The sequence below is a fragment of the Schistocerca gregaria genome, chromosome 4 (assembly GCF_023897955.1).
Source record: "Schistocerca gregaria isolate iqSchGreg1 chromosome 4, iqSchGreg1.2, whole genome shotgun sequence".
NCBI lineage: Eukaryota > Metazoa > Arthropoda > Insecta > Orthoptera > Acrididae > Schistocerca > Schistocerca gregaria.
The window spans coordinates 338,209,677-338,233,152 of NC_064923.1; the positions used below are offsets into that span (position 1 = coordinate 338,209,677).

The 23,476-nt window shown below is 39.5% G+C and overlaps 2 protein-coding genes across 2 annotated transcripts in view; one reads left to right on the plus strand and one right to left on the minus strand.

Moving 5' to 3' along the window:
* The window catches only part of LOC126267373 (actin-related protein 6), a 103,032-nt gene extending 93,326 nt beyond the window's left edge, over positions 1 to 9,706 (minus strand). The window contains exon 1 of the mRNA XM_049972554.1: positions 9,549 to 9,706. Coding sequence (XP_049828511.1) covers positions 9,549 to 9,625 — 77 coding nt within the window. The 5' untranslated portion in view covers positions 9,626 to 9,706. The remainder of the gene's footprint in view (positions 1 to 9,548) is intronic.
* Positions 9,707 to 9,751: 45 nt separating this feature from the next.
* The window catches only part of LOC126267372 (conserved oligomeric Golgi complex subunit 6-like), a 115,467-nt gene continuing 101,742 nt past the window's right edge, over positions 9,752 to 23,476 (plus strand). The window contains 2 exon segments of the mRNA XM_049972553.1: positions 9,752 to 10,071; positions 21,752 to 21,915. Coding sequence (XP_049828510.1) covers positions 9,823 to 10,071; positions 21,752 to 21,915 — 413 coding nt within the window. The 5' untranslated portion in view covers positions 9,752 to 9,822.

The window sequence follows — 23,476 nt, forward strand, 5'->3', positions numbered from 1 at the left end:
GAGTGGGTGCTGCCAGAAATAGGTCACTGATTATGTCTGTGTCATCCCCAAGTTGGCTGAGTAAGATCATAAATCTTGCGTTGTCATTGACAATCCCACGGGCGGACATCAAACACTCGCTTAGAGTGAACCATACTGCCGGTAGGTCGGTATGGCATGACATCAGTTTAAAACGAGGCCGGGTGGTATGGAGACTCTCCATGGGTTGTACATGCAAGACCAACCCAAGCACGCCATTGACTGACGCAGCCAAGACATCAGACATTGGTCGGAGCGATTGATTAATGCTGCAAAAGTTCAAGCCTGCAAAGCATGTTCGCACTGTACACTAAATGCACCCAAGACCCAAGGTGTGTGACGCTGGTTAGGTTACGCACGGTATGCAGTGCAGGAGGTGCGACTGGAATGAGCATGACATCACTGTTCAATGCACCGAGACCACTTTTGAGCAAAACGAACAGTGCAGAAATAGTTGTCACATAAAATTCAGACAATGTGGCGGGACTGGCCATCATAATTTAGAGTCCATACATTGGAGCTGTAGAGAAGACAGTGGCAGTATTATTTGACAGAGTCCATTGTCAATGCGTTAGATATGCACCATTAGGAGCATCCATACAGCAATGTGGCTGGAGAATATCACTTGAAAAGTTGTGGAAAGATCCAGAAGTCTGCGGACAGGCACAGGAACCATAATAGATGAAAATCTAGAAACATGTGAGATAACAGCTGCAGGATAAACAGAGTGCCATTGTTTGTTGTTCCCCTTGTCATTTTTCCTATCTAAAACACTGCCTGAAGTTCCTCTAGTCCAGGTCAAACATTACATTGCACATTGTCACACAGTATGGGTGTATCACATCGTGGCTAAATATCCTTGGTGCCATCGCTGATGTGGAGAGATGATGCAGTGAACAATGGCAGCATTGTTTAATACCCAACCAGCATGGCAGATTTGCACAATATCACAGCACAGTGCTGTAAACGGGGACACCAATACAGGAAGTGCAGTACCAGTGGGAGAGCTTAAGTAACAACGGTACACATGGTATGGCAGACAAGTCCTAAATTAATTTTGCTGGACAGAATTACATCGTGGTCTACACTGGTCAGAGGTTCGACACCTAAAGTGCCACAGATATTATTTGTTCAATCTACTGCACAGAGCAGCGATGTTCATTTTGTCTGTCAGAGGCGACACACAATCCCTATGTTGCTACAGGATTTTACAAACGTGTTTAAGGCCACAAAATGTACCCTTGAATGTAATTTTGGCATAGGGATAGTTGAGCCGTAGCTCAACTATCTCCATCCTGAGAGTCACAAATGTCACTTTCACCATTTAATTCCAAGTGTTTCTTTCTAGGTTATGTATGCAACTAAGCAAACCACTACAGAACAAAAATAAGGTTACAACTGCAAGTCTTTCCTTCTCATCCTCTCCCGTAAGTCTCCCAGGATTCTGAATGACTTTTCTAAACTGTAACTCGTTCCCTAAACTTCTTTAGTCCTTTCCCTTCACCCGTCTTCCTTCCCCTTCAACTCTTCTGCCAGCAGAAGGAGCCACTGGCTCCAAATGCTTGTGAAAGTTAAATCCTTTTGTGTGTCTGTTCCCCTACTGCCACTTTGCGAGTAGATTTTTTTCTGTCCATTTACATTATATTATAATTAATTGATTATTTTCATTGTTGAATATTTATGCAGCTTTTTTCAGATAGTACTTCATTATAGATAACTGCATCACGCACAAGAAGCCTCATTTTACTATTAATTTGCCTGTGAGGTCATTAATATAATACATAACAAGCAAGAGTCCCAACACACTTCCTGGGGCACACCCGTAGTTTTTTCTACATCTGATGGTGACTGTGGGAGTCACCAGCGGAACATCCATAGACACACAGTGAAGGATAGCATTATTCTGTGGCGGCAAGCACAAGGGACACATTGTTTATTCTTTGATTACATATATTAGTTCTGTTGTTATTGATTCAATGTTAATATGAGCTTTTCGTTGCAACAAAAAAATAAAATATTATAGCCTAACTACTTCGTGAGTCTTTCTGAAGATTGTAATAAGTACTGTGGCTAAAGTGGTGACCCCGTATAAAGAATTTCGTTGTAGACGAACGAATGTAGCCCAGTTCAATTTCGTCTACCAGGAGATCGGCGAGTCCGCGTGGCACAGAGCGTTAAGAATCGGCTGACGTTTTGCTAAAGACCATTGAGGAATTACGATGCGAGATTGAAGAACAAGAAAACGCTGCGTTGAATTTTTCTGTGCCATCAAGTGATGGCCTTTTGACAAAGAACAGAGGCAAGATGAAATTACGCCCACCGCAGTTCATACCTGATAAACCTGAACTGTGGCTTGCAATGCTTGATCTGACTTTCCACCATCGTGGCATTGTAAATGAAGAGACAAAATTTTTGATCGCCGTTAGTGCGCTTGACAATAAAACAGCAACGATCAGCGCAGATATAATTCAGCGCAGATATAATTCTTCAGCCACCTGCCACGCAAAAGTATACACGTTTTAAGCAGTTACTCATTGAGCGACTATGTCGGTCGGTGAAACAATATCTCCAGCAAGTATTGCACCATGAAGAGAGAGGAGATAAGTCACCTTTGGAATTTTGGCGGCACCTGCGAAGTTTAGTCAACAACACAGAGTTGCTAGATACGACACTGCAACATGTATGTGTGCAGTTGCCAGAGGCAGTTAGAACAGCTGTGGTGCTCTGACACACAAGATATCTCGTCGTTGATCTCATTAGCCAACAAGGTCTAAACCTTGTTAGACACAGCCCATACGTCGACGGTGATGTTCGGACAACAGTACAGACTCACAGGAAACGGCGGCGATACGACGATGCCAACAGCCAGACGTTTCTCAACAACCGAATGACGAACGAAAACAAGTTGAGGAATTGAAGCCATCAGACATTTCGGACCACGAGTAGAAGGCAAACCATTCACTGTTTTCACAGGCCACAAGCCAATTACCTTCACCTTCAGTAAGAACAAGGATGGTTGCTCACCACGACAATTTAGACAACTCGAGTTTATCGCCCAGTTTACGACAGACCTGCAGCACATAAAAGGAGCTGAGAACGTTGTGGCAGATTTCCTGTCTAGGTTGGAAACAATCTCTCAGACTATTGAATACAAGGAAATAGCTGCAGCACAGGAAACAGACCAGCAACTTGCTAAATTCTCACGTGATAGTATGTCCAGGTCACGCTTGCAACAAATACAACCTACGGGTGAACACTTCACTTCAGAGTTTGGTGTGAGGTATCGCAAGGAAAACAGACTGTTTGTGCCTCAGAGACTGCAACAACAATTATTTGATGCCATCCATGGACTGGCTCATCCGGGAATAAACGTCAGCATCAAACTAATGACACATTCGTGTGGCCCGGTATAAATAGACTGCCATAATTGGGCAAAAACGTGCCTGGACTGTCAGAGGGCCAAGGTGGGATGACATGTGCACAAAGTGGTAGGAAACTTCTCACTTACCACACAACGCTTCGCACGTGCACCTGGACATCGTGGGTCCACTTTTGCCATCAGAAGGATACTGTTATCTCCTCACTGTGGTGGACCACTTCACCAGATGGGCAGAGGCGATTCCGTTATCAGATATTTCAGTAGAAACGGTGGCACGTGTATTTCTTTCACCTTGGATCGCACGTTTCGACTGCCCTTTACATGTCACCACAGACCAGGGGTGTCAGTTTAAATTGATGTTGTTCTCAGAATTGGCCAACCTCTGCAGGTTCCAACATCATCGCACCACAGTGTACCACCCAGCAAGCAATGGGATGGTGGAACGCTGGCATAGAACATTAAAAGCTGCATTAATGTGCCATGCACAATCTTGGTTGTCAGCGTTACCACTAGTTTTGTTAGGCCTACGCACAGCACTGAAAACGGATTTAGGGTCATCCACCACAGAATTGGTTTATGGTGAACCTTTACGACTGCCTGCAGAATTCTTCACCGATAAAGAGGAGGCCCGACAGACCGAATTGCCGTTTACATTGCAAATGGTACGCAAGCATATGGCCAGACTTTGCCCATCTCATGTCTCGAGACATGGAGCGATAAATACATTTGTGCACAAAGATCTACACTCATGTACACATGTGATGCTACGGACAGACGCTGTCAAGTCACCGCTGCAGCCTCCATATTCTGGACCTTACAGAGTGCTCTCACAGGATGAACATACCATGCAGTTAGATCTAAATGGAAAGAGACAAGTGGTATCATTGGAATGGCTCAAACCTGCACATATGTTACCGACTGAAGAGGACACAGAGGTCAGGCACCAAGAATCACCTTCCACATGACTGGACCAGCATGACACCACAAGAGGAATCGGTACCGTCACTACCAGCAACAGAAGCTGAAGAAGTTCAACCAATGCCTTCAGTACACACAAGAGCTGGGCGTCGGGTGAAATATAAATACCCTTACATTCCCGGAGCTCCGCTCTATCGGAGGGGGGCTGTGTGGGATCCGCCAGCAGAACATCCGTAGATGCACAGTGAAGAATAGCATTATTCTGTGGTGGTGAGCACAAGGGACAGATTGTTTATTCTTTGATTATATATAATAGTTCTGTTATTGATTCAATGTTAATATGAGCTTTTCATTGCAATTTAAAAAAAAAAATATTATAGCCTAACGACTTCATGAGTCATTCTGAAGATTGTAATAAGTAGTACGTGGCTAAAACTCTCCATCCTCCCTACCTAAAAGTCATCAACCCAGTCACGAATTTCACTTGATACCCCCTATGATTGTACTTTTGACAATAAGCATAGGTATTGTACTTAAGTCAAATGCTTTTCAGAAATCAAGAAATACTGCATCTACCTCACAGTCTTAATCCAAAGCTTTAAGTATATCACGTGAGAAAAGTGCAAGTTGGGCTTCATATGATCGGTGTCTTCGGAATCCATGTTGGTTGACATTTAGGAGGTCACTCTGTTCAAGATACCTCATTATGTTTGAACTCAGAATAAAGATTTCACAGTAATCAATGTCGAGGATACTGGGTGGTAGTTTTGTGGATCACTTCTACTAACCTTCTTGTAGCCAGGTGTTACATGTGCTTCTTTTTAAAAACTGGGTATGGTTTTTTGTTCGAGGGATGTATGATAGATTATAGTTAGAAGTAGGGCTAACTCAGCTGCAACTTCAGTATAGAATCAGATAGGGACTCCATTGGTTCTTGGAGCCTTATTCAGTTTTAACAATTTCAGCCGTTTCTCAACACCACTGACACTAATACTTGTCATTCATCTTTTCAGTGGTACAAGGTTTAAACTGGAGCAGTTCTCCTGGGTTTCCCTTTGTAAAGGAACATTTGAAACTGGAGTTAAACATTTCTGTACCATAACAGTTATCCAAACATCATCATCATGGTAATAGCATGCTGAAGTTTGGAGGCTGTAGGTTCAAATCCTATTTTAGCACCCTGTTTTAGATCTGAAAAGTTTATAAAGAAGGGCTCTAAGTTTTGTCCGAGGATATTTTGAGCAATGTAATAGTATCACTGCCGTCATCACGAAACTGACATGGAACTCACTGGAAAGCCACAGAAAAATTTAAAGATTAGTTAACGTGTATAGGTGGATGTAGACTGTAGTGTGTGGGCTAATAAGTAGTAGTAGTTGAATATGGGGTATGACAGAGGTTTGACCATTCCCATTAAACTAATCGGCAATTCCATGTCAAATCAACAAGTGCTACAACCTGACCCTCTCAGATTTTTTTCAAATTAAGTATGCATATATTACTCTTAAATCATGACAAATTTTTTTTTCACATTTTTCTGACGAAAAGTTACCAAGTAACGGACCTTCAAAAATTGAAAAGATGACAAATTTTTGACTTGCAGAACAATGTTGTTTCCTTTACATCTCGTGTTCTAATTAAGCTAGAATAATAAAATTTACTTAATTGGAAAGCTCTTTTAAAGAGCTTTTATATGATACCAAACATCATTAGTTAAATATATATACACAAATTGTTAAAAAAAAAAGAACATTGTTGAATTTACCGAATTTTGATAAACTGTATTTTTAAAATTCTCAATAAAATATATACGAAAGATACATTTTACATCTACATATTCTGAAAGTTTCATCTTGGGATGAGCATGAGATCACTATCAAAAGCAATTTTACGTTAAGGGTGGTGCTTTAAAAATTTGTAAAAACTAATTTATTTTACATATTAGGCCTACTTCTCACCAGCTGTATGTTGCTGTAAAATAAGGAAATTAAAAATAACTTATAATTGACAAAAGAAAACGTTTTATGCTTCTGTAATTAATAAATACAAAATGAAAAGTTTAAAAAAAAAAATAAAAATAAAAAACACAGGTAGATGAGTGCCTGAGATCAGACCTAAATTCAGTTAGTAATTACTATTATTTACAAATAGGCATCCCATTAGTGCACTTGTTCATACTTCGAGCTAATCAGTCTGTTGCACATAAACATTTCTGCACTGGATAACTTAGTCCTATAAGTTCACCCTGTAGCAGTTCGAAGGTTCACGATTGCCACTACTTCCTTACTGCTTATGAAAAGAATGTCTGGATGACTCAGAATGTAAAAGATGTGGACGGTCCATGTGGATGTAAGAAACTAAGTGTGATTTCATCCTTCTCCTGATTTTTTTTCAAGTACACAGTTTAACTATCAGTGTCCATTATAATCACAAGCAACATATCCTCTTATGCCTTCGAGCGGTATTGTATCACTGTCAGAAACTGTCACCAGTTCAATTTTACTATCACCAGAGTCTGAATACACTTTTGTTATTATTTTGTCCTTGCTAAAAGGAATACACATGTGAAGTATCTACGTCCCTACAATTTTGCAGCATTTCTCAAATCTCTCCATAAGTTTCATTTCTTCACCTTTGTGCTCTTCTTCTGTAGCATACTTGAAGTTCATTCCTTGTATGTTATCCTTGGCAAACATATAAAGTTGTTTGGGTGTCATTATTTGATCACTGTATGGCTGTTGCAGTCTTGCTAGAGTTAAGTCATTTAACTGCTCCACCAACACCATCACTAGCTCCCTTCCCATGCGAGGTGGCTGAAAAATGCCACTCAGCTTCAGTTTGGAAATCTTCTTCATGATGGCACAGGTTCATAATGTTCTTCCTATTTTTATAATGAGTTGCTGCTCCATCGGAGAAATAATATATTTTTCTTGGTTTTCTACCGAATTTAACAGTCAGGAAGTCTATCAAGTACGATTGGAACAAATTGCACGGAGCTCTGGGTGGTTGTCTTTAAAGTTCACGCAAATTTCTTCCAAATTACTTAAAACTAGCAGTTTTTGTACTTGCAGTTTTTCTCCGTTATCTCTCACAAGCACAAAATCTTTTTTCCCAGGCATTGCCCTGCTTATCTCATCAGAACAATGAACGTTTCTAACAAAATCAGCAGTTGTTTGATGAAGTCTTTTGCCAGGTTTTGGGTTTGGTGAAGACAAAATTCCCTTGGCATTCACCAAATCTTTTACTCTTTGACCCATGTAATTTGTTACATTAAATTCATCTGGAAGATTCTTAACACTCCAGCTTTTAGGTAAAATGGTAAGAATTTCCATCTGTTTACTTAGAGATGTACATGTACGAAATTTATCTTTTAGCTGACTGATCATCTCAGATTCTGCATGATCATGTACCTCTTCTTCTTTTCCAGAAGGAAGCAATAATACCTTTGTTTGAATTGTTGAAGTTAATTTAAATAGTTTCTCCTTAGGATGTTTTGCTTCACACAGTCGTTTCTTCTTAATTGGTTATCCTGCAACAGACTGCAAAGAAGCATTCAACCTTTCTAAGGCCTCACTTGCTGCAATATCTTGTACGTCACTATCACATAAAACCTTTTCACTTTCTTGTTTCACCACAGAATACAGTAGATCATCATCATTTTCTGTGCTAGACGTATCACAAATTTCTACTCGTGCAATTCTTTTACAGCAGTTGTCACACACTTTTTGATTTAAAGTGAAGAAAGGTTTTCTTGCTATCATCCATTGTGAAACAGGCCGTAAGTTTTTCTTGTGATTACTGTGACACTGTTCATTAAATGTATTACAGCACAAAGCTGAAATTTTAGGCATTTTATATTTCTCAAGTGAACAAACTAATTTAAAAAAATGTTTTTGAAGTTGAATGCCCCAGCTTTCTATATTCAATACTACACAATATTAATTCTCTATTCCTGCACTTCCTGAAAAAAAAATCATTATGTTAATAGTATGCAATAGTATGTAGGCATACAAACTTACAGACTCTTGTGAGGTTTGTACAGAAATACCTGTCAGCTAGATTCAAAACACATTTCAGAGTTAATCACATAATTTCACTACAGCTGCCTCACAACAAAAGAATGTGTGGGTCACTTTCAACAATAGGTGAAAATTGCTGACAATATTAAGCAGATAAAATACTGAATAGATTGCAAATAGTAATACCAAAGAATCATTTTACATATTATCTTTAAAATGAGAGATAGTTTCCTTTTTTCCCCCGTGGTTTTACAGCGCCAAAGTTTAATAAGCAGTTATTTGTTTCAAAAGTACAATTTGTGGGCCATGTAACAAAATCTAACACTGCAATATTTTTATGTGTCGCAAAATAATAGAAATGCACCTAGGCCTATCTGACTGTGATTTTGGAGAATCGTAGTAAACGTAAAATTGCTTTTGATAGTGATCACATGCTCGTCTCGAGTTGAAACTTTCAGAATATGTAGATGTAAAGTGTATCTTTCACATATATTTTTTGAGAATTTTAAAAATACAGTTTTTCAAAATTCGATAAATTAAACTAATGATGTTTGGTATCATATAAAAGCTCTTTAAAAGAGCTTTCCAATTAAGTAAATTTTATTGTTCTCGCTTAATTACAACACGAGTTATAAAGAAAACAACATTGTTCCGCGAGTCGAAAATTTGTCATTTTTTGAAAGTCCATTGCTCGGTAACTTTTTATCAGAAAAATGTGAAAAGATTAATTTGTGGTACTATTTATGAGTACTATAGGCATACTTAATTTCATTTAAATCCAAGAGGGTAAGGTTGAAAACGGTGGTTTAATTTGTTGATTTGACGTGGAATGACCCTAATCTACAACACTGCAACAATTCTGCGGACAAATTTTCTACAGTGCATGACGGGGAATGGGAATGAAAGTTATGAAGTAGTTCATTGCAATTGTTGTTCTTGTTGTTTTGTTTTTGTTGTTGTAACACGGAGAAACAATTTTCAGCGGTAATTTACATTCAATCCACAAATAATTTGGCTGAAATTTAGAAGTTTCACCGTTATTAATGCCTCATAATGGATCTGCGTAATTAAAAAGATGTTGACAAAAATTATGAACTGAAACCTAGTCCTAAATCACATGAATTCAAACACCACTCTCACATGACAAACTTTGCAGTGCAAAAACGCTACGCGCATCACGATTGAGACTATACAAATACAGAACAACCTAGTACCTTGGTTTCTCGCTATCCGAGAATTCTACTTTCGCGCTACATGCTCCATTATCCAATATAAAAACACGATTTAACATTTTTTCCTAATCTCATCCAATCACTCGTTCATAATCGCACACCGCTCGCGCTCACACTCTGCGTCACCAACTCACAGTTAACACACAATTGTTTCGAGTCGCAGCGCCCCTTTGCTATGGAAGTGGAACTAGTGGACGATAAAACACTGTCTGATGTTTTGATGCGTGGAAGCTGTAGCCGGGAGAAGTTCTGACTTATGAATATGGTTTCTGTTATTAAAGAACCAACAGCCGGCAGTGCGGGTGATAGTCATAATGAATCGGACAAGGCTGTGACTAATTTATTAGCAAGACGTTTATCTAAAATTTTAGACACTCGCTTGGAAAATGACAAAGATACACTCGAGGCATTGAAAGAACTGTCATCGTTCTTCACTGAGAATACTCTTAAAGCTAGGCGTAATTTAAGAAGTAAAATAGAAAAAAGGAGCTTGGCCATAAACGAAGTAAGTACTTAATTTTATTTGATTATCGCGTATGCAAATTATTTCACTATCGAACATAATGGAGTGTTGATATTGCTGAGAATTATTTAACTAATCAGTTAACCCACGCCAGCAACATGTGATGTAAAAACGGATTCAGGTATTTTGACATTTCTTTGTAGGACAAATGTCGAAACTGGCTTTGTTAAACGAAAGTAAAATTATAGAGGCAATTGTTGTTGCAATCACTATCCAGTCTGACCTAGACGTCACGCTAGGCCACAGATCAGTGTCTTACTACAGCCAAGACTTGAGGACACACACGTTCTAGCCCCTTTGTCAATTTGACACTTAGTTTTATTTTCATGTCAACAGAATGTTCTAGCAGATTTTGTAAATTCTGTGGTCTGTTAATTATTTGCGTATGTACATTCCGGAAAATATGAATTTGCAGAGTGTATGTATCTGTACCAACATATATATTACACAAGCCACTCTATGGTGCATGGCAGAGGGTTTCTCTTACCACTACTCACTTCCTTTCCTTTTCCATTCACGAATGGACTGAGGGGAAAAACAACTGTCTGTATGCCTGCATACAAGGTCTAATGTATCTTATTTTATTTTTGTGGTTGGTTGGTTGTCATTGATTTTGGCGGGGGGGGGGGGGGGGGGTGGGGGAGGGAAGGGACCAAACAATGAGAACATCAGTCCCATCGGATTAGGGGAGGATGGAGAAGGAAGTAGACCTTGCCCTTTTAAAGAATCCGTCCCAGCATTTGCCTGAAGCGCCTTAGAGAAATCACGTAAAATGTAAATCAGGATGGCCAGACACGGTTTGAACCGTCACCCTCCCAAATGTGACTTCAGTGTGCTAAACACTGTACTATCTCACTTGTTATCTTTGTGGCCCTTAAGTTAAATGTTTGTTGACAACTGTAGAATCGTCCTGCTGTCGGCTGCAATTGCCATTTCTCAAAATTTTCTCAATAGTGTTTTGTGAAAACAACCTCCAGTGACCTTCCTTGAGTTCCCATGGTGGGGATGCCAAACATTTGAGCAGTGCTTGAGAATAGGTTCCACTAGTGTTCTATATCTACATCCATACTCCGCAAGCCACCTGACGGTGTGTGGCAGAGGGTACCCTGAGTACCTCTATCGGTTCTCCCTTCTATTCCAGTCTTGTATTGTACGTGGAAAGAAGGATTGTCGGTATTCTGTGTGGGCTCTAATCTCTCTGATTTTATCCTCATGGTCTCTTCGCGAGATATACGTAGGAGGGAGCAATATACTGCTTGACTCTTCACTGAAGGTATGTTCTCGAAACTTTAACAAAAGCCCGTACCGAGCTACTGAGCGTCTCTCCTGCAGAGTCTTCCACTGGAGTTTATCTATCATCTCCGTAACGCTTTCGCGATTACTAAATGATCCTGTAACGAAGCGCGCTGCTCTCCGTTGGATCTTCTCTATCTCTTCTATCAACCCTATCTGGTGCGGATCCCACACTGCTGAGCAGTATTCAAGCAGTGGGCGAACAAGCATACTGGAACCTACTTCCTTTGTTGTCAGATTGCATTTCCTTAGGATTCTTCCAATGAATCTGTCTGGCATCTGCTTTACCGACGATCAACTTTATATGATCATTCCATTTTAAATCACTCCTAATGCGTACTCCCAGATAATTTATGGAATTAACTGCTTCCAGTTGCTGACCTGCTATTTTGTCGCTAAATGATAAGGGACCTATCTTTTTATGTATTCGCATCACATTACACATGTCTACATTGAGATTCAATTGCCATTCCGTGCACCATGCGTCAATTTGCTGCAGATCCTCCTGCATTTCAGTACAATTTTCCATTGTTGCAACCTCTCGATACACCACAGCATCATCTGCAAAAAGCCTCAGTGAACTTGCGATGTCATCCACCAGATCATTTATGTATATTCTGAATAGCAACGGTCCTATGACACTCCCCTGCGGCACACCTGAAATCACTCTTACTTCGGAAGACTTCTCTCCATTGAGAATGACATGCTGCGTTCTGTTATCTAGGAACTCCTCAATCCAATCACACAATTGATCTGATAGTCCGTATGCTCTTACTTTGTTCATTAAACGACTGTGGGAAACTGTGTCAAACGCCTTGCGGAAGTCAAGAAACACGGCATCTACCTGTGAACCCGTGTCTAAGGCCCTCTGAGTCTCGTGGGCGAATAGCACGGGCTGGGTTTCACACAACCGTCTTTTTCGAAACCCATGCTGATTCCTACGGAGTAGATTTCTAGTCTCCAGAAAAGACATTATACTCAAACATAATACGTGTTCCAAAATACTACAACTGATCGACGTTAGAGATATAGGTCTATAGTTCTGCACATCTGTTCGACGTCCCTTCTTTAAAACGGGGATGACCTGTGCCCTTTTCCAATCCTTTGGAACGCTTCGCTCTTCTAGAGACCTACGGTACACCGCTGCTAGAAGGGGGGCAAGTTCCTTCACGTACTCTGTGTAAAATCTAACTGGTATCCCATCAGGACCAGCGGCCTTTCCTCTTTTGAGCGATTTTAATTGTTTCTCTATCCCTCTGTCGTCTATTTCGATATCTACCATTTTGTCAACTGTGCGACAATCTAGAGAAGGAAGCACAGTGCTGTCTTCCTCTGTGAAACAGCTTTGGTCTCGCTGGTAGGTGAGCCTCACTTTCCTAATCTTTTGCCAATAAACTGAAGCTGACAAATCGCCTGCAGTACTGCTACTTGTATGTGCTCATTCCATTTCATATTGCTTTGTAGTATAAGGCCCAGATATTGAAACAACATGACTGTGTCAAGTAGCAAACTACTAATACTGTATTCAAACGTTACAAGATTGTTTTTCTTCCTCGTGTTCATTAACATTAACGTTGCTACATTAAAAGCAAGCTGCCATTCATCACAACAAATGGAAATTCTTAGTTATCTTATGATGTTGTTGTTGTTGCGGTCTTCATTCCTGAGACTGGTTTGATGCAGCTCTCCACACTACTCTATCCTGTGCAAGCCTCTTCATCTCCCAGTACCTACTGCAACCTACATCCTTTTGAATCTGCTTAGTGTATTCATCTCTTGGTCTCCCTCTACGATTTTTACCCTCCACGCTGCCGTCCAATACTAAATTTGTGATCCCTTGATGCCTCAGAAGAGTCCTACCAACCGATTCCTTTTTCTCGTCAAGTTGTGCCACAAACTTCTCTTTTCCCCAATCCCATTCAATACCTCCTCATTAGTTATGTGATCTACCCATCTAATCTTCAGCATTGTTCTGTAGCATCACATTTCGAAAGCTTCGATTCTCTTCTTGTCCAAACTATTTATCGTCCATGTTTCACTTCCATACATGGCAACACTCCATACTAATACTTTCAGAAATGACTTCCTGACACTTAGATCAATACTTGATGTTAACAAATTTTTCTTCTTCAGAAACACTTTCCTTGCCATTGCCAGTCTACATTTTATATCCTCTCTACTTCGAACATCATCAGTTGTTTTGCTCCCCAAATAGCAAAACTCCTTTACTACTTTGAGTCTCATTTCCTAATCTAATTCCCTCAGCATCACCCAACTTAATTCGACTACATTCCATTATCCTCGTTTTGCTTTTGTTGATGCTCATCTTATATCCTCCTTTCAAGACTCTATCCATTCCATTCAACTGCTCTTCAAAGTCCTTTGCTGTCTCTGACAGAATTATAAGGTCATCGGCGAACCTCAACGTTTTTATTTCTTCTCCATGGATTTTAATACCTACTCCAAATTTTTCTTTTGTTTCCTTCACTGCTTGCTCAATATACAGATTGAATGACATCGGGGAGAGGCTACAATCCTGTCTTACTCCCTTCCCATCAACTGCTTCCCTTTCATGTCCCTCGACTCTTATAACTGCCATCTGGTTTCTGTACAAATCATCTTATGTATGATGATGTAATGGGAATCAGGACCTAATTTCTCCCGTAATTGAGAGATTGCATGGCCCCTCCTCCCAGAGGTTCAAGTCCTGCTCCTGGCATAGATGTGTGTTTTGTTCTTAGCATAAGTTAGTTTAAGTAGTTTGTAACCCAAGGGACCGATGACCTCGGCAGTTCAGTCCCTTAGGAATTCACGAGGTCAACGTAAGAGTGTTGTTGTGTGTGTCATTATGACACAGTGTTTGTAAATATCGTCCTGTTGTGTTTCATGATGCCCTCTGGTGGTGTGCGCTCATGTGCTGAGTACAGTGTGTTGTAATTGGGTTCATTTGAGCCTTGATGTTGGATTTGTGAAGTCTTTGATAGTGTTTGTAATTCCAAACGTAAGGTTTGGAAGTTTTTCCAATGAGTTATCACTTTTTTTAGGTGTTATTGGTTCGTTGTTTTAGTGTGGTAAATTGTTTAATGTGTATGTATGTGTGTGGGGGGGGGGGGGGCGGGGGGGGGGAGGAGAGATTTGGCTGGCCGACCTAGTTTGCAGCGCCAGAATTTGTTGGCAGTAAATTATTATTATTTTATTCTTCTTGAATTGTGATGTTTTGTGTATTTATGGTGTACTGAATGTGTTTTAATTTGAATGGGGGTGTTTGTTTTGTAGATATTTGAGGTTGTGGTTTTCTTTTTTGTAGTTCTAGGTGTTGGTGTTTTGCTATCAATAGTTGTGGTTGACCTATATAGGTCATCAGAAATGACCAATTCTCATTTTCGTAGTTGTAGGTGTTGGTATTTTGGTATCGTAATCTGTGGTTGATCTGAATAGGTCAAGGGAAATGTCATATTCCAATTTTCATAGTTCTAATTGTAGGTATTGGTGTTTCGGTATCGTCACCTATGGTTGACCTATATAGGTCAAGGCAAGTGTCCGATTCCTGCAGATTTTATTGGTGTAGTGGACTATTGTAATTTTTTTTCTTTTTGTTAGTCATTTTGTGTTTTGGAATTGTGGTGTGTTTTTTCTGTTATATTTAGCCTGTCCTCACCCTAAAACCCCCAATTTTCCATGGTTGCCCTGTTAGTTTGATTGTATTTTTGGAGGAAGATGTTATTGTCTTATTTATATGTATTTTCGTATTTGTTGCCGTGTGTATGTAGTGATGTCATAAACGCCATATTGGAGATGCTTACAGCACACCCTGCCAATTGCTGTATAATGCCTAGTACTGTGCTAAACACAGTGTTGTTAGAGATGCGTACTAAACATTAGAAACAAACTCAAGAGGCTACTGCTGTCACAAAGATTGGGAGCAAATCAGTCAAGAAAAGTTATGTGAATAGTGTGTATATTAGTGATCTTACATCCAATGGGATTGAAGCATCATGGTATAGTATGAGCATTATTAACATTACATTGAACTCAGATTATAATTTTGATAATATTTAATTATCTCCTAATACCTTCTTAGTCTCTCAAAAGACTTCTTGTGCAGGACAATAAGAAAGACACCATTTTTGTGGGAAAGTGATTGTAGAGAATTATTTGGTTACGATCAGAGCAATAACTATACTGAAATTGTCGAAATAAATACAGTTGTGTATGTAGCGGAGAATAATATGCAAATGTCAACACATCACTGATTAAGCTACAGCTCCATACATCCAATTCATTCCTGCTGTTTGAGGTTCAGCTGGGGGTATTGTACAAAACTTGGAGAAATGCAACTTTTTTAATGAAGGTCAAACCACTTGCTAATACATAATATGCATGGAGATATATATATCATGCAAGGCCCCAATCTAATAGTGCCAAAAGGGTGCAGCAGAGTTGAGCCTGAAAGGGTTAAAGTGCACTTAAGGTGTCAGTGGCTCTTCCGCAGTGTGCTGCTGTTGGCGATTTGTTTCCATTGGTCATAGCCAATCGAGTAATCAGATACAGTGGCCACTGAGAATCACTGAATCAATTACTTATTTTGGCAGAAGGTATGAATTGATTACTTTTGTCTTTGACATGAGTGAGATGAGACTTGCAATTATTGATCTGATTATTATAGATTATGAAGTCGGTTATTCGTTTTCATTTATATTTCTTGTATTAAGAGTTAACTGGAATATGATAGGATTCCTTGAGGTATATTTTCATATTATAATGTTATAATTTGGTTGTGTGTTGGCGAAGCCAACAAACGTGGTGGGCTGTGATAACTGACTGATCTGTAGCATCACAATGAGAAAATGACTTGTGGAAAACAGACAGAAGTAATGACCCAGAAATACTTTCTTATTGTAAACATAACTTTAATGCATTAAGAAAAGTTACAAATAATTTCAGGAGTATGCACATCTTAAACGAATTTGAGAAATCGGACAATAAAATGAAATCACTGTGGAATATTGTTAAAGGAGAGGCAGGCAAAGCAATCATAGAAATTGACATTATTTCTATTAAAGAGAATGGAAACATTATATAAGACAGTTGATGTGTAATACATATTTTTAATAATTATTTTTAAAAAATAGGTGGAAAAATGGGTGCATATAGTCAGAGAAGAAAGAAAACGTACAGTGAAGAAGTAATTCAGAGGACATAATTTCCTCAAATTTTAGAGAAGTTAATTACTCCAGGGTTGTCACCCACCTTCTGGTTATGGCATACATAACCAATCACAGTTTGGATTTCAAAATGATTGTTCTACTGAATCGGCTATTTATATATTTACTGAACAATAATATTGTATTACAGAAGTTTAACTTTTATCGAATACATACTTTATCGAATGCCTTGTTTAGTTCTTATTTAAGAAACAGAATGCAGGAACCTACTCTAGGCTGTTCAAATAATGCAAAGAGGGACACCACATCATCTGCATCGGGGAAAAATACAGTGAGAGTCCCACAGTTTCAACCATAGGGCCACTAGTGTTCTTGCTTTTCGTTAATGATCTGCCATTTTATTTGAATCGATAGGTAGAATTAATTCGTGGTTTCCTTTTAAGTTATACAATCCTTGTTGTAAAGGTGAGCAAAGAAGCTTCAACACAGAAAATTGTAAAGGATGTATTTGTGAAAGTTACTGAATGGTTTTACACAAATAAGCCAGTTTTAAAGTTTGAATAAACGCAATTCGTCCAGTGTAAAACAAAAAAGATATACCACCACCTATTAACTTAGTACCAACAAGAAGTAATTAATAGGGTAGAAAATTTTAAGTTATTAGGTTTGCATTTTGATGAAAACTGCATTGGGATATAGAAGTTAGCATATTCAAAATGGTGCACCCTGGGCAACTTCCTTCAAGAAAAGTATAGCGAAAAGTCTACCCATCTACCCAAACAACGACCATACTGGATCAGCGATCACTCATGGTCCCCACCGGCAGCTGCAAAATCAAGACAAAAATTGCATTTTTAAATGCCAACTGACAAGGCACTTTAGTTCCAAATTAAATATCTTACAAATCATGTAGAAGGAATCTCCAAAGACAAACGCAAATACCTAAGCAGATTGGCAACTGATAATACCAGTGACATAATAGCTCTTCAAAAAACTCGCCATCCACCAGAAGCTACTGAGGCAAGAATTTATATTACAGAATATAAGCTGGTAGCACACATACCATCTGCTAATCATGAGTCAGCTATATACAATAGGAACACTCTGTCACCATAGAAAAATTACAGAACATCATCATCATGACATTGAAACAATAGCCATCGAAGTTACGGCTACTCACATACCACCCAAACAGTCTGAGTAAATTCTGTACTTACCACCTTCCCTCACCCCACCCTTGCATATGCATAGGGGACTTAAAAGCCATCACACAAATTGGGGCTACAGCAACACTGATGAAAATGGTTAAAAACTAGCCCAGTGGAAAGAAAAAGATTATCTATATGTGAGATGATTCCAAGGACCTGAAAACTTTCCAATCTGCAAGATGGGATACAAACACCAACCCAGACTTGTGTATGGTTAGCAAGGACACTAATAACATCCCTGTACCCCATACATAGAAAGTACTAAAGAACTTCCCAAACAGTCAGCACAGGCTTACACTAGTCCCCCTAGTAAACACCATCAGGAAGCCACGGTGGAACTTTAACAAAGCAAATTGGCCATTATATACCAAAGAAATTGAAGACAATATTCAATGCATCAAACCTGAAGTAGAAATCTATAAATGATTTATCAGGATGATTATCACTGCTGCTAAGAAAAACATACCCCGATGCTATCATAAGGAATATATACCTGGCTGGGATGAAGTAACTGAAAAGCTATACCAAGAGCACAGCGAGAGCAATGATAACAAAAAGTTAAAACAAATACTAAAATCGTTAAACCAAAATTGGAAACAGAGATAGAAAACATTAAAATCAGACTTGAACTTTACCCACTTCAGCAGAAAGGCATGGTCACTACTATGAAAATTGGGCTCTGCTTCTACTAAAATCATCAGTGAATCAACCTTAAGGGCCTCAGCACAGCACATTAAACAATGAGCTGAAAATGTTCCTCTCGACCGAACAGCTACAGCTGAAGTAAAGAAAGGGTTAAACGAAATGGCCAGAAATCTGCAACCTCACCCCTGTTACTCAAACACTTTCACAGAGTTAAAAATAAAGCCATTAGGAGCCTCAAAAATAGGAGAACTGCTGGCATGGACAAGATCTTCCCAGAATTCATCGAACACCTATGGAAGAACGGCACCACTTGACTAAGAGATTTTAACAACAACTTTCTCAACACCGGAATGATCCCACAGTAGTTTAAAGTAGCTCACACTATAGCAGTACTCAAACCAGGTAAACCACCCAAAGATCCAGCAAGCTATCACCCAGTAGCATTACTGACCATAAGTTACAAATTGCTGGAATGACTCATACACAACCGAACCTATACGGCTGTAGATGAAGTGATAGCACCATTCCAAGTAGGCTTCCACAATAACCGTAGCTGCTGCGAGCAAGTACAGTCTTTGACATACATAGAGGCTGGCTTTCAAAGAGGACTGAAACCATCAGTGGCATTCATAGACTTAACAGCTGCCTACGATACTGTTTGGCTGGATGGGCTCATGCTGAAACTGAGGAAATCGATCCCATGCCTTCGGCTCATGACTCTCCTGAAGAACATGCTCACCAGTCGCCACTTTAAAGTGACGAGTGGAATGGTCGTAATTAACTTTTTTAAAAATCAAGAGTGGACTACCTCAAGGCTTAGTTCTAGCACCACTACTATTCAACCTTTATATCAACAATATGCTTAACACAGTGAGCATAAAATTCAGATACACTGACAACCTGACCATAGCAGTGCAAAGAAAGTGTCTTGAACAAGGGGCAAAGACTTTAACGGGTGACCCTGAAGCTCTTAACAAATACTACATAAGGTGGCATCTGCATCCAAACCCTTCTAAGACAGAAGTCTGCACTTTTCACCTCGACAATACAGCCGCCAAAGAAAGTCTGACCATGTAATGTGACCAACAGAGGGCAAAACACAGCTTCCGTTCTAAATATTTGGTCACAACACTGGACAGGACCGAGCGAGGTGGCGCAGTGGTTAGCACACTGGACTCGCATTCGGGAGGACGACGGTTCAATGCCGTCTCTGGCCATCCTGATTTAGGTTTTCCGTGATTTCCCTAAATCGCTTCAGGCACATGCCGGCCGATTTCCTTCCCAATCCTTCCCTAACCCGAGCTTTCGCTCCATCTCTAATGACCACGTTGTCGACGGGACGTTAAAGACTAACCACCACCACTGGACAGGATCCTGACCTACAAAGGACACCATAAAAATGTTGGTCAGAAGCTCAAAGCACAGAATAATATTACTAGAAAATTGGCGGGTAGTTCTGGGGGTCCAGATGCATCAACTGTGCAAACGGCAGCTACATGAATAGTCTACACCACTGCAGAATACTGTGCTCCTGTCTGGAAGAAAAGTCATCATATCAACATGGTAGAAATGCAGCTCCACGATACCATGTGTATTATCACTGGGACATTAAAATCTACCCCAGTACCATGGCTCTCCGCCATCTTCAACATAGCACTGCCAAAACTAAATGGCAAAAAATATCTGTTAAAGAATGGGGAAAAATTAACACAAGTAGATGACACAAAATACCTACCTATTCAAGACGTCATTAGAAATTTACCAAATCACTGATTGAAGACCCGAAACCCAATGTGAAATAACCACTACATAAGAGGAAAGGATAGCTTCAACCTTACAGATGCTTGGAAAAAGGAGTGGACGAACTCAGTCAGTAATTATCACTTTATAGTTCACCCCTCAAAAGCACTAAAAGGGTTTGACTTTGCGAGGAAAGACTGGGTTAAGCTCGACTGTATCCGAAGTGGTCACACTAGATGCAAGGCCACTTTCTATAAATGGGGATTTGTAGATAACCCAAGCTGTCACTGTGGAGCACCTGAACAAACTCTGGACCACATCACAAGAGTGTACTCTACTACGAAATTCAGTGGATCAGAAGAGGGCTTCATAGAATCCATACCTCAAGCTATGAAGTGGATCCAAGATCTGTACATCGATATGTAACCAATAGCTTCTTGTCTCGCATGATACATGTCACATATCTGTATATCATATCACATTGACCATTTGCATGTATAAGAAATATTCTATTTACTAGTTCATTATTTTAAATATATTTGTGTATATATTCCTTTGTGATGTAATGACAATTTGTGTATATATGCTACTGGCATGTCATACAATAAATATATCTTGCACATTGATGTCTTATGGAATAATATTCTGGGGTTATTCCTCACATGATGAAACAGTATTCACCACACAAAAGAAAGTAATTATAATCATGGGCGGAGTTCGCATGTGTACAGCTTACAGGTACCTCATTAATCAGCTGTGAATATTAACCATGGGCATAGACTACATTTATTCTCTTACGAAATTTGTTATCAAGAATCCATTTAGGTTCGAGAATAATAGACATATTCACAAGTACAACACTAGAAGGAAAAATAATCTGCATTACCCTTTTAGTGAATCTAATGTAAATTGGTGAAAGATGCTACTATAAAACTCTTTAGCAATCTACCCATGGAAATAAAATATCTCACAGATTTCAAAAATGTTTTCAAATGTAGACGAAAGATATTTCTCCTTAAGAACTCCTTCTATATCATAGAGAAATTCATGAGTAGAGATAATTGGTCATTAAAAACTCTAAATGGCCAGCACATAGCTATATAAATATTATTTTTTATATATTTTTTAAGTTGTGTAAAAGTGTTTGATGTTTGTCCTGTTGATATTTTCCAAATCATAATATTTATCACGAATATTAAGTATTTGACAGGGTACTAACTATATGACCTACGCAACATTTGCCCAGTTTGAGTGTTCCTTAGGACCTTTATACTCTTTAACCCTAAATAAACAGATAGAAAGATGAAAATAAAATATTGGCACTTGGTGATTAGTATTAGAGAGACTGGAATAAAGTAGGGTGTTGGTAATTGTTTTGCGTATTTCATCTGTTGTATTTGTTTGTCACTTGATAGGGTAAAGTTTTCAGTTTGGATTGCCACCATTACATAAAAAGGTCTCGTGAACACTTTACACCAAAAAGCAGTTCCATCTGTTTTCTATATTTAGAGCTGAAGGTTGAATATGTGTGATACTTGTTAAAGAGTTCTAAATAATAGTGTGAGTTGTTGATTTGCTTCTGAATGTGGGTTCCATTTTTTTTTTAAACAGGACTTCCTTTCATCATTTAGGGAAGTGAAAGAAGCATTAGATGCAATCCATAATGATGTTTCAGCTATGAATGATGCCGTTCAGAACATGACAGACCGTCTAAAAGCCACCAAAACAAGAACCCAACAGCTAATTGACCAGACTACAAAACTGCAGTCAGATAGGTAAGCATGTTCTGTATTCACCTCAAATTATTCACTGTAAAAGTAATGATACTCCAAAGATATAAATGTAGCTGTTTAGATTAAGGTCTCTTTAACGTGTTTTTCTTGAGTTTTTGTTCCAGTAATAATGTTGGGCAGGTGGGAAGTCTTTTTTACAATATATCCTTTGTTCCTGTAACCCCCCCCCCCCCCCCCCCCCCTCTAGCCACAACTTTCTGTATGTGGTGGACCAGCATTCTGAATGTGACTAGATTAATTTTTCAACAGAATATTTAGATTTTCAATTTTTGTTCTTGGTACAGATTATTTGCAGTACACTAAAGAGTCATGACAAGGATTGGGTTGGTGCGTTACTGAATAACACCGCCAACCCACACCTGGTTCACATGTTCACCGTTCTCACGATCAGTTAAGCTGATTTGGTAATGCATTGGTGAGGGATTGCTGATTTCAGTACACTTCCAAAGTACCCTCAAACAATAAATCAGAGAGCTGTAAAAGGTAACGGGTGGCCGCAGGGCGGCCTGATGAGAGTTAGCTGGGACAGATCTTGCCCCCTCTTAGCACTCAGTCCTCGACATACTCTGATTTTCCTTCCCATCCCTTCACAGTCTGTTGGCAGACTCCCTGGCGTCTCACTTCGTACCCCTAGTGGAAGATTTTTCTGAATAAATGCAGCACACAGCCAATATCTGAAAAGTATCCTACCATTCGTATTTAGTAATTTTAGACGTTCTTAGAAGATACCTACTTCCTGCAGTATCATTGTCCTTGTTCAGTGCTGGACAATCTGGTATCAGACTGTGGGATCCAAATGCACTGTTCGATCTGGTATAAGAATGTGTTTTCCATTGCAGTTGATTGCCGCACTAGAAACTCCCTCGGAGAGAACTCATTTCACACCGTTGAGCCCGTAGCATCACCTGCTTGCTGTAGACAGTGTGGCAAGCTGGGCCACACTATGCTGCAAGATGTTTTCTTCTTTTGTGTGGCAGTTAGATGCACCTATATATGCTGTGCTGCATGAAGATGTGTGCAGGTTACAACATCCTTTGGCCACAGATAAGATAGCCCTTTTATCACACCAGCAGATTCTTTAGTCAGCCAGACTGTCATGCTGCATATGCCATTTCTACCCAAGCCAGTGCCGCAGCTACCATGCCTGAAATCAAAGACAGTTGGAACCATTGCCATGGGTCAACACCAGACACTGTATTACGACCAAATCTATTAGATCCTGGCTGTTGAACCTGCTGTTAATGCACCATCGTCAACTACCAATGCTGATGAAGTGTGTCAAGCATCAACACCATTACTGTTCTCTTCTTCAAAAGTTAAAGTAAATCTTGCTGACCATATGTATTTGCACTTTCCACCGCTTCACTGCAAGCCATTGTTGGACATCATTGTGGTTAGGGTGTGGCTTTTGTTTGAGTACCATGGTTTTTGCTGAAGTTTTGTGGTCTGTAAGTAACAGTTAATCCCATATTTTGTAACTATGCCTGACTTGCGTCCTTAGCTGCAAAAGAAGCCAGAAGCTTCTGCTAAAAGTTTCAACACA